Below are 12,164 nucleotides of genomic sequence, written 5' to 3' on the forward strand. Positions count from 1 at the left end.
ACTAGATTTAGATCCAGTATGTTTTTTAATACCTGGTGTATTCTAAATACTGGATTTATGTATTTGAAAACAGTATGGTGATGAAGAATTCAGTTGTGGTAAAATCCACTTCAACCCTGTTCAGGTGGGATTTTCTTGCCTACAAGCATCCACAAAGGCTCACCATTTACTATCTGTTTTCAGTTTATATGAAAAGTAAGGACCTAATGGTCATTACGATTCCATTCACTCTTCCACATGTTTTTCAGTCACACTTTTTTTACGCGTTTTACTCTTACTGTCATTACTTTCACAAAAACATAACAGAGGACTCCGCCGTCCTGTGTAGAGTTTAATTAGTCTATTTCAACTAAGGGAGTCTACCCTCCTGCGGAATTTAACTGTCTATTTTAGTTCAACAGAGGACTCCGCCGTCCTGTGTAGAGTTTAATTAGTCTATTTCAACTAAGGGAGTCTACCCTCCTGCGGAATTTAACTGTCTATTTTAGTTCACCTGATAGTGTCTAGAATTGTCAGGGTTTCTCTATACTGTACTATTTTAGGTCATTTGCATTTCATCACTCATTCCTTTTAAATGAAAGACCTACTCACTGGTTCTCTGTGTCCTCGGGAGTACCGTCAGCCGTCAGACCCCAGCCTGTCAGGGAGGGACCAGTCCCGGAAAGGGTATTAGTACTGTGGCCACAGGTTTGTCTGGAATCTCACTCACCCACTGGGATCGTCAAGCGTCTTGGTATCCGGCTCGAAGGACCATTTATGTTAGGTTTAAACACCAAACACTTTCACAATTCTGCACAAAGAAAGACACAGAGAAGTTAGTTCATTTTAACCTGCAGGTGAGAGTGTCTCAGAGGCTGCTCAATTACAATCCTCCAAACACACTCTGAAACAGCCCCTGCTCTCTCTGCCTTTTATTCATAAGAGAAGAGGCCCTGGTTACAGAATGTTCCAAGCACAAAACAGGGAGAGATGCACACTCATATTGATTAGAAACAGCTGCACTGACAGAATGTTCTAGAACATCCTGTCTCTATCTTGCAGCTCTTGTACATATAAGATATAATCACTCTGAACAGCAAGCTTCACTTCTATTAAAGTTAAAACATATATAATCATTAATTAACCCTAACACTAATATAACAAACCTGGGGAAAAGACTAAAAACCAATGACAATAAACAGAAGGGAACTATAAGGACATGGGGAAAAAGAACTAATTAACAAAACTGAGTTGCACAGACCTGCTGTCGAAAGCAAACACAAGTACCTAAATGAGCATAATTACTAAACAGAAAGCACAAGAGAAGGAACTAACTAACAAAGTAAACAAACACAAAACCCCAGAATGGCAGAACCTGACAATAACTGGTTCTGCCACCCCTGGCGGAAACGACTGCCATCAAGTGTTTACATTAAGTGGCAGAGAGACTTTACATTTCTGTGAAGGAACCTTGTCCCATTATGGTTTGAAAATGAGTATTTTAATTCATCCACATTAGAGCTTTCAAGATGAAGGAGATATTCATGGTCTTGCCACATCAGCTCAATCACATTAACGAACTTTGACCAGGCCACTCTTGATTTAGTTTTTTTAAACCGTTCACAGGTGGGCTTGCTAGTGAGTTTTGGGTCATTTCCTGCTGAACAACCAAAATATGCATGAGCTTATGGTTACAAACTGATACTCTATTTCAACATTTTCTAGTAGAGAGCAGAATGGTTTCATCAGTTACATCAATTCATACAGGTTTTAAAGTCAGTATGACGTCCTTTTTCTGAAAGGTTGTTATTTTTTCACCAAATGTACCAGGATGCAGGTCTTATGAAAAACTCCACATTTGTCATGTCAGTGAAAAGTTTTCTAAAATCTTATAAAATAAGATCCTTTTTTGGGAAATCTAAGATGGGCCTTTATCGTATTGGTCAGGAGTCGTTTTCACCTTGTTGACTTGTTACTGTAACTGAACTTGTTCAATCATGAATCCTGACCTTATCTGAGGCCTTCAGTGCTTTCGATATGTTTGTTTGTGACCTTCTGGATAAGTTGTTGGAGGTATTTTGGTTGGCCATTCACATCTGGGAGGGTTTACTACTGTTTAATTTTTTTCCATCTATTTTTGGATAATGGCCCTTACTTGTGGTTTACTAGAGTTTTATAATTCTGGTCTGAATTAAAATATGTTTGATAATCTGAAATAGTGAAGCGTGATGAAAAAAACTAAAAGGAGCAATCCTTGCTTAATTGTATGTGGCTTTGGTTCGGAAAGCGTTCCATTAACCCCAAATGCGCTGCAGCAAGTTAAGACCAAATCAGAATCAGACTCATTATGAGTTTGATGATTTTAAAGTTCACCTCCAGAGTAGATTCAAACTTCTTTTGCTTTGCAGGCTGAGGAAAACACGTTTGGAGAATGTAAAGCTTTTGTGTCTCGACTGAAAGCTTCCAGCTGTGCTCAGTGTTTTTCATATCTACGTATGTATTTGAACGTCTCCACATCAAAGCACAGGATTTTATGTGTGTTTGTGTATTCACCTGCCACGCGTGTTTATGTATAGGGTGTGGTGTAAGAGTAGCAGTGGTAAGTACAGAGATGAGAGGAATTTTTTCTTCCTGTTTTACATGTATTTTGTGTAACTTGCTGCAATGGTTTTAATATTGATTATTCAGAGCGTGAAAGGATGAGAGAAGAAAAACACTCTGTTTCTCAATTTAAGATGACTTATTGTCCTTGGCTACTCAGTTAAGGTTTTGTCTCTTAGCACATATAATAAGGGGCCTCTAAAGAGGAGGCATTTATATTCCATTGAAAAATCTACTCTTTGCCTATGATAAATCTGACATAATTAGGTCATATCAGCTTTTCTCCTTACACACTGTTTGGAGGAAGACCAATTCTAATTCCACTCTTATTCCTTGTTTTTTCATACGTATTCACTATGCTGTCTAATCATACAGGGTGGTCACCAGTGTTGTACCTCTGGGGCCTCAAAAAGCTCGATCCTGAGGAATGTGGCTCAGATCATTAAGGCCAGAGTCCCTCACAAACAGCGGGCATCCAGCTCTGTGCATCACATGATCTGTCGGAGGTTCTTTCTCCGAGTACCCGTCGTCAAGGGAAACGGCTGACAGTGCTGTTGTCCAACACTAATGCAGGCATTTCCCTCTCATACACAGTCCCCTGCACCCACCCAGAAGGATGTTTTCTTCTTGGGGTTGTGTATACTGAAATAATACTGGGGAAACCTTAGATTCAAAACATCTGCTTGATGTGAGGAAACAATGTATGTTGTGCAGTCATAAGATAAAATCTCATTTAATAATCCACTAATAATTTGATGCATCAATGTGAAATGTATTCAACTTTCAGTTTTTTATACATGTTAAAGGTCCAGTATATTTTGATTGTTCAGATGATGGATGGGAAATTAGGTAGTGTTTGTGGTTCACTTGAAATGCATGTCAGATTTGCTGCAAATGAGCATAAAGATCTAGACAAGCAGCAGCTGCAAAGCCATGACTTCAAACACTACATTTTAAGCAGTTCAGGAATGTTTTTTCTTTGGTTTAGACTTTTTTTTTTTTACATTTCTCTACATTATTAATAGTAATAAAAGGCATAGTATAATTTCTTTATTTCTTGGATTTTTTTTCTCAACAGGAGATTGTTTTAGTGGAGGGCAGCCGCGTGTTTGAGTCATGGAAGACCCCTCCCCCTCCCGTCTTCATGGAGTTTTTCTTCTTTAATGTGACCAATGTGGAGGAGTTCCTTAAAGGGGCCAAACCAGTTGTCAAACAGATTGGACCCTACACGTACAGGTACGTTTGTGCTGTAAAAGTAATGGAAGTCTTTTGGAAAAACTTGGAAAAGTCCCTGATAACAATCCGAGTCATGTAAGAAAAGGCCTTTGCTAGAAAGGCACCCTAGTCCGATACTAATATCATGTAATATATGCCTAAAGACTGTGCTTAACTCATGCACCAATAACCTTTTGGACGCTGCGGTATTTTCTTTCCTTGACAGAGACAAATATTTTGTCATAAGACAAAGTTCTGCATGACAGCTTTTAGTTGCTAAAGGCACACCCTGCTCGACACATACAGCTACAGTTGTCAGTAGACTCAGATCTCGCTCCTGAGACGATGTTTTTGTGTGGAGTAGTTTGCAGTTGTGCTGGGCTAACGCTAGCATCTGTACTTTCTTTCTTTATATGAATTGTTGAAAACTATGCTCTGTAACGTATTTCATTGCAGTTCAAGCTAATCGCCCGTGGATAAAATTGACAGAAAACGTGTTCTCCTTTTTTATATACTTATTGCTGTCCTTTCAACATCTTAAAAAAGAAAGTTATGGATTACTAATTAAAAGTTGCAAGGAGCACTGAAGAACTTAAAAACTGAGGCATACATTAAAAACATTTAATTTACTTTCATTTTGAAGGCATTGTTGGTTGTGGCAATAACCGCACCAGCTTTACATTTTTTCTTTTTTATCAATATGTACACATATCTGTACTTGATAAGTTGTTGAATAAATGTTCAAGCTCCAATTCAACTAAATAGTAACAAGCATTTTCTAAAAATGATTGTGTTTGTAGAGAATACAGGTATAAGGACAATGTCACCATGGTGGAAAACGGTACAAAGGTGTCGGCGTACAACACCAAAAGCTTTGTGTTTCTGAGAGATAAGTCTGTTGGTGACCCAACTGTTGACATCATCACCACTGTCAACATTCCTATTTGGGTAAGTCCTGAATTAAAGGTCAGTGATAAGTGGAAAAAAGACTGGTAATCCAAATGGGATAAAGGGGAGAGTATGCTCCCACGCTCCTCTGCTTACCACCAGCTTATCCTGCAACATTAGTTGTATTTTCTCCCGTCTGGTCTGCTTCCTTACTCCAGGTTGCAATGAATAAAGCGCAAGGTTTCAGTGCCTTTTTTATGACCATGATGATAAAAGGCAGCAAGAGTGGCTTCTTCATTACTCGAACTGTACACGAATTACTTTGGGGTTATGAAGACGCTTTGTTGGAGCGCATTTCCAAGTCCAGTCCTGCTGTTGGGAAGGTCTTTGGCCTCATGTACAAGGTATGTACAGGTCTAACAAAATATAAAAGTTCTGCTGTATTTTAGTTATTTTAGAAAAAGGAGAGGACTTTTTGTTGACTTGTTCTTAGCTTCAAACTGGAAAATCAATCATTTTGATGAGCTCAATGTTTGTTTGGTACAGAAAAATGGAAGCAACGATGGGGAATTTGTCTTCCACACTGGAGAGCAGAACTACTTAGATTATGGACGCATCGAAACATGGAAAGGGAAAAGGTAGCACTGATGTAGTCTCACACAAACACACCCAATACACAATAGATGTGTATTAGGTGTAATTTTCTATTTTTGCCTGCTGGTCCTGATTTCTGCTCTTACCACAGAATGCTTGACAGGATGTCCTGCTATTTGGATTTTCTCAGAAAAGGCTTTTTAATGGCTTTATCTTAACCAGATGTCTTATCTCTAAGCGCTCTAATTAACCATTCACACTAGGGAAGCTGCTTTTTGAAGTGTTGAATAAACCATCTTTGATCCTTTCTGTTAAGATCAACATAGCAAACTTGCTGTCCTAACTAATGTGGATTTTGAAAACATACCGTAGTTTTTTTTTTTCTCTATGACCTCTTTTTGTCCATAGAAAATAAATTCAGAATAGCTTTCTAAGCTTGTTTCAAATTGCTTTGTTGGGAACAAAGAACAAGTTCTTAAACTGTGCTGTGAAAAAGTATTTAATCTCTTACAGATTTCTTGCTTTTGCTTCTGGGTCACGCCTAAAACTTTCAAAATATCAAATACATTTTTATATCAGACAAAGATAACCTGCATGAATAAAAAGGCAATTTTCAAATTATTCTTTGCATTTATCAAGGGAAAAACTGACAACTTTAACTGACAACTGGTTGTTCCACCCTTGGCAGCAACAATTGCCATCAGTCGCAAAAACTGGCAATAAGTCTTTTGTATTGCTTTGAAGGGATTTTAGCCAGCTCTTCTTTGCAGAATAGTTTTAAATCAGTATTGGATGATTTTGTAAGCATGAGCAGCCTTTTTAAGGTAATAGTACAGGTCCAAGGTAATAGTATCAGGTCCAAAGAACAATAACATTGTTTAAAAAAACATGAAATGCTCATGATGTTAACAGTAAATTGTTTTCCAGGCAACTGACTTTCTGGTCAACAAACGAGAGCAACAGCATCATTGGATCAGACGGAAGTGCTTTCCACCCTTTTCTGAACAAGAGCGAACGTATTTATGTCTTCACTCCAGACCTGTGCAGGTACTGTTCAGAACCACACCATGCTCCAGCTTGAGCTTTTATATGCTATTATTATAAGACTTTAATGAGGCTGTTTGATACTTCTTTTAATTTTTTGCAAGTAGATACATCTTTTGCTTAGCCAGAAGCTGAATAGAGTAAAATAGCCCAGACAAAGATAATTTACCCCACATATCCTTCTAATGCCTGAAAAAGAGATTAGAGTTTTTTGTTTTTTTTTTTCTTTTTCTTTTTTGAAGCTACCTAAAAAGATAAATGAGTGCAATTCATATCTAGTTATATAGTATACAAATAAGTCCAGATTCAATTTAAATCCGCCAGATTCAGATGTAACAAAAGTCCGGTTCAGTACTAATTAAATTACAATATGCTTAAATTTGTTTGTAGAAAGTTATCTATCTGAGGAATCCTAGCCCATTGCCTCTGGTCTTTGACTTTTGCTCCAATCCCTCATGCTGAGCAAGCAGCGTGGTCCCAGTGGAGAGTAAACATCCACTTCAACAGGAGGGAACTTGCAGTAGAACCATGCTCTTTAAAACACACAGAAGCACTAAGTTGGAGTACTTTATATGGCAGAGATAACCAAAGAGGCTTTACAAAGTAAATGGCAGAAATAGCTCTGCCAGAATGAGACAAAGATAGACAAAGAAGCACCAAACAATATGTACTTTATATGGAAAAAAACAGAGTATACAAAGTTAACGGCAGCAATAACTCTTTGTCAATGGCTTACTCAAGGAAGTAAATATAGACAGACTCTGAGGTTTCAAGCCAGGAAAATAAAAGAAAGAAAAATAAAGATAGTACACAAAGTTAATGGCAGCTATAATGGAAAGTAGAGTAAGAAAGGTAGGCAGGTTGTAATGTCCTTGAGAGGTCTATTGCTACAGAGATAGCTCAGGATAACCCAAACCACCCTAACTAAGCCTTACTGAAACGGAAAGCTTTAAGCTTAGTTTTAAAAGTAGACAGATTGTTTGGCCGTTGGAGGAAAAACTGGGAACTGGTTCCACAGGAGAGGATGTAAAAGATAGCTAAAAAATCAGTTTCCCATTCTACTTTTAGAAACTGTAGGAACCACCAGTAAATCTGTGGTCTGAGAGAGAGGGGGAACAATCAAACCTTTAACATAAGATGGAGCGTGATTATTTAGAGCCTCTTTTCGAAAATGTTCCTCTCACATCCTTGTGTTACTGGTAGTTTTTGACCATGACAACACAATGAGCTTGCTGTTGCTCAAATAGCTAAATATTCTCAAAAACGTTTGCATGAACTACACTGATGCAATGCTCTGTGAATGAATATTTTTTGGTGATGGTATAACTTTATCTCAAGCACTGCTGTGAATAGGCCATGCTTACCGTTTAGAGAAATAACATGATATTTTCCTATGGTTACAACTCTTATTCTATTAAAACCCAGGTCTCTTATAATGACCGGAAACAGGAACAAATTAGGGTTGTACCCTGGGGCGGGACTTCATCTTGTTTTCAGATTATTGTTTGTGAGAACACATTACAATACAACTTGTTCTTGGAACAGGTTTCAGATCCCCTTTTTCCGCTCAAAGCATCCTGATCGTGTACAAATACTCCATGTTCATGGCTAACCTCAATTTACTTTTCCCTGCAGTGGAAGCATTTTGTTAAAAACCTGCTGAGAATCAGAGATTTCTTTTTGATGTGCTTGTCTGACATTTCCAGGGCAAATGCTTTAGTGGGCAAAAAATGTATTGATGCATGTGTGGGTGTTAGAATCTTTTTGCTCAAAGCTTGATCCTTGTAGAGAATTGCCTTTTACCTACTAACACTTTGAGTGATCCCTTGAAGTTTGATTTCATAACTGTAAATCCTTGCTTGTTGCAAAACATAAGTGCTTTGTCCTTATCCTTGATGAGACCCACATCTTCCTCTTTTTCTTTTTGTGTGGAAAGAATCTGTTAGAGTAATGTAGCCCACACCTCTTGCTCTGATTGGACATGTGCCGAAGACCCCTCACCCAAATGTTCAAAACTCTTTCCCCTACTTACTCTTTGCCTGATGGTGTCATTGTGTCTGAGTGTGCTTTAACAAATAAAAGGGAGGCTTCCCTCTCTGTTCCTGCTTTTTAGGATTAATTTGAAGAGGAAGCATTTGGTTTAGTCACGTCTCTGACCCTTTACACACATATTGTTGCCTGACGCATGTGTACAAATGCCTAAAATATGTGCTGTATGACATCTGGGACTGATCTGCTGGTTAAAAACAGCGCCAGGTTTCCCATCTGCAAGCTCATGGGATAGTGACCCTTTGCTCTAGTGGCTGACAGCTGACCCGTAAAAGCCACAAAGTTTTGATGTACTGCCGACAGGTGTCATTGTTTAAATACCAGCTTGCCCTATGCTTGAAGTTTATCTTACCTTATAGCCACCAAGGTTTTAAAGACTGTTTGATTCTCTTGAATCATAAATAAACACTTCCGAACACAGTAAAGTGCTGAAGTTTGAATATTTGAAAAGGGATTTATAATCCTTGAACTTGTTCACATTGTGTCAAGTTATAGCCACATTATCTAATGCATTTTATTGGGTACTGCATAGCTGTGAAGTGGAAGGGAACATTTTCAACATATTTGACGGATAAAAATCTAAAAAGCTTTGTGTGCATTTGTATTCAGACCCCTTTCACCAAATACCCCCACATAAAATCCAATGCAACCAATTGGCATCAGAAGTCACCTAATTAGTAAATAGTGTCTGCTTGTGTGTAATTTAATCTCAATATAAATACGGCTGTTCTGTGAAGGAATCAGATGTTTTTTAGAGAACATTAGTGAGCGAACCAGGTTATAAAACAATAGCCCCTTTGAAAATGTGTACAGACACTTTAAGTTTACCAACTGAAAATGGAAAGGGTATGGCACAGTTGTAAACCCAACCAGACCATTCACCTAAACTGACAGGCAAGGCAAGCAGAGGAGAGGATTAAGCAACAGGAAAACTATTATCCATGCACTCCACAAATTTAATCCTTGTGGAAGAAAGTTTGACACAAGCCATGTAAGGAGACACAGCAAACATGTGGAAGAATTTGACTGAGTGAAATGAAACTAAAATTGACGTGTAGGCCATCACCCTGAACACATCATCCCACTGGTGAAAACTGGTGGTAGCAACATCATGTTGTGGGGAAGCTTTACTTCAACACACCAAAGAGCTTAAAAAACCAAAGACTGCATGGTGTTGAGGTTCACCTTTTAGCAGGACAACAACCCTAAACATACAGCCAACACTACAATGAAATGGTTTAGATACAAGCATATTCATGTGTCGGAATGGCCTAGTCAAACTCCACCCCTAAATTCAATTGAGAATCTGTGACAAGATTTGGAAATTGATGTTCGGAGACGCTTTATAAACAATCAGACTGAGCTTGAGTGATACTACCAAGAGGAATGAGCACGTCTTTTACAAAGTTGGAACAGACATACCCAAAAATACTTACTTCTATAAGTACATTAAAAGGTGGTTGTACACGGTATTGAACAATGATATATCACCGTGTATGTAACATGACAAAAAGTGAAAATATTTAAGGGTTATCAATACCTTTGTATGGCACTGCTGAAGCTTAAATCTTTGCTCTGCTGATCTAAACTTTCTTCAGATTTGTGCTTGTTTCTCATTTCAACTACAAGGCAGAAATTCCCAGTCCTGATACTAGAAGAAGAAATACTTTAAGCTGTCCTCTTGGCTTCTCTCACAAAGGTCAAGGGAAAGGTCTATATAGTGTTGTTGTGCTGCTGGTAGGCTGTGTTTCCTCCCAGTCCATTGGCAGACACTGTATGGAGTGCTTTGTTCTCCCTAAGGATGGTCCAGATTCCCTTCAGGCTATGTAACTGCAGTTATAATGCGATTCTCCTGTGAAATATTTTAATAGAAAATATATTTAAATGTTAGCAAACATTTTAAGCACAAAGGAAACACCAGAACCACAGTACAGATTAAAAAAAATCCATAATCAGATCAAGTAAAGATTAAATGTGTTAACCTTAAAACAGTATGAAGAAATACATTTGAATGTGTTCGAAATGTCAACAGAGACTCAACTGACTCGATCTTTCAGGACAAGGTTTTAGCCTGAGCTTGAGAATGTATCCAGGATATCGTCAAAATGTCTTCATGGAGAAAACAATACAGTTTATACCAGATCCAGCTGAAATCTTATTAAATAGCAACAAATTATTTTATAAAATTAGTTTTTTGGTGTCACAACTATGTGTGGTTTCACTTTGTGGGGCCAAGGCCCCAGAAGTGCACTTAATGGGTTTGTGAACAAGTCTTGGGCAGTGGTTAGGGGCATTAGATTCTGTTTAAGAAGCAAAGTTCCAGTTCTGGCAGAGAATATGTAAGGAATTTTAGTTAAGTGAGGATATCCCAGGAAGACATTTTTTGGTCCCCATACTCATCCAAGTTAATTTTCCCAGTCTGATACGTCATTAAAATCAATTCTACATATTTTCAAAAACATGGTAACTTTGAACCATAGATTTGAATCTTTTGGGGTAAAGTTTCTGTAAGCTTTACACATCTTGCCACTATAGTTTTCCATTCTTCTTTTCAAAATAGATCAAGCTCAGTCAGATTGGATAGACATTTTTTACAAGGTTTGCCACAAATTATTAAGTTGATTTAGATTTGAACTTTGACTGGGCCATTCAAACATATGAATATAGTTTGATCTTAACCATTTTGTGCTGTGATGTGAGCCTTGGCATCAGTCTTGTGTGTTGGAAGCTCTTACAGCAACTATCCCCCGACTGGAAAAAAACATCCACACATCATGATTCTGTCACCACCGTTTTCTATTATGGGAATGCTATGTACAGCATTAGTTTCTGCCACACGTAGCATAAAGGTGTCTGAATACAAATACAGGCCACCAAATTTTGAACAATGCATTTATTTCCTTCCACTTCACAATTATCCACTATTTTGTGTTTTGTCACAAAATCCTCCCAAAATATAAAGGGATTTGTGGTTGTAATGTGGCAACAACTCTTGCAAGGCACTATGTAGGATTTTTGCAATACATGCATGTAATTTTTGGCCAATCATTACTTGCTTTCACATGTCACATTTCTGGCCAGGTCTAATTTGCCCTTGCTGTGCAGTTGTGTCCTGTGTGAAGTTACAGCCATGAGACAAGCAACAGTCAAACAATGGCACTGTTGTTACTGAACTTCATCACTTTGAATGACTTGTTTTGTGGGACCACACACTGATATGGCACTGAGCTTCGTCAGTTTTGTCTGTGAGAATTACCAAACAGTAACAATGGAAGCTGATAAGGTGTAAACAATTTCTGAATAAGGCTTAGAGAAGTCACAGGAGAGACTGAGGAGAAGACAAAGGCATTTTTGGAATATTACATGTCATTAACTATGTAGCACATAAAATAAAAACGTTTTATATAATATAAAGACAGCTTAAGGGGATTTGGTGCTGCTGAAGTTGTAGTACAAGTAGGCAGCCCACAGAATGGTATTAATATTACGTTTTTGCAAAGTGATGGCCTCACTAATAATCAGAGTAATATCACCATCATTACCAGGTTATTGTGTTGCGGTCACTGAGGAATGAAATACAATGAAGTCGAAAATACCCATGGCAGATTTAGGTTTGAAGTAATCTCTCAGCTAGAGATTAGGGTAATGGCAAGAAGGCCTTCCAACTACAATGATTGAGGCCCATCACCAAAGATAAATGATCAAAATTGAAACGTTCAAAATGATATAAAACATTACAAAAATTATAAGAAGGGTTTCATTGCTTTAATGCTAATAAACATTTGTTCCAGTAA

The 12,164-nt window shown here is 37.9% G+C and overlaps 1 protein-coding gene across 2 annotated transcripts in view; it reads left to right on the top strand.

Annotated features, from left to right (window-relative positions):
* Nucleotides 1–12,164, top strand: part of LOC124872045 (lysosome membrane protein 2-like) — a 38,574-nt gene that overhangs the window by 16,763 nt on the left and 9,647 nt on the right. For both annotated transcript variants that reach the window (XM_047371695.1, XM_047371696.1), the window contains exons 2-6: nucleotides 3,659–3,816; nucleotides 4,596–4,743; nucleotides 4,902–5,087; nucleotides 5,230–5,321; nucleotides 6,205–6,324. In XM_047371695.1, coding sequence (XP_047227651.1) covers nucleotides 3,659–3,816; nucleotides 4,596–4,743; nucleotides 4,902–5,087; nucleotides 5,230–5,321; nucleotides 6,205–6,324 — 704 coding nt within the window. The remainder of the gene's footprint in view (nucleotides 1–3,658; nucleotides 3,817–4,595; nucleotides 4,744–4,901; nucleotides 5,088–5,229; nucleotides 5,322–6,204; nucleotides 6,325–12,164) is intronic.

The sequence above is a fragment of the Girardinichthys multiradiatus genome, chromosome 8, assembly GCF_021462225.1.
Source record: "Girardinichthys multiradiatus isolate DD_20200921_A chromosome 8, DD_fGirMul_XY1, whole genome shotgun sequence".
Classification (NCBI taxonomy): domain Eukaryota; kingdom Metazoa; phylum Chordata; class Actinopteri; order Cyprinodontiformes; family Goodeidae; genus Girardinichthys; species Girardinichthys multiradiatus.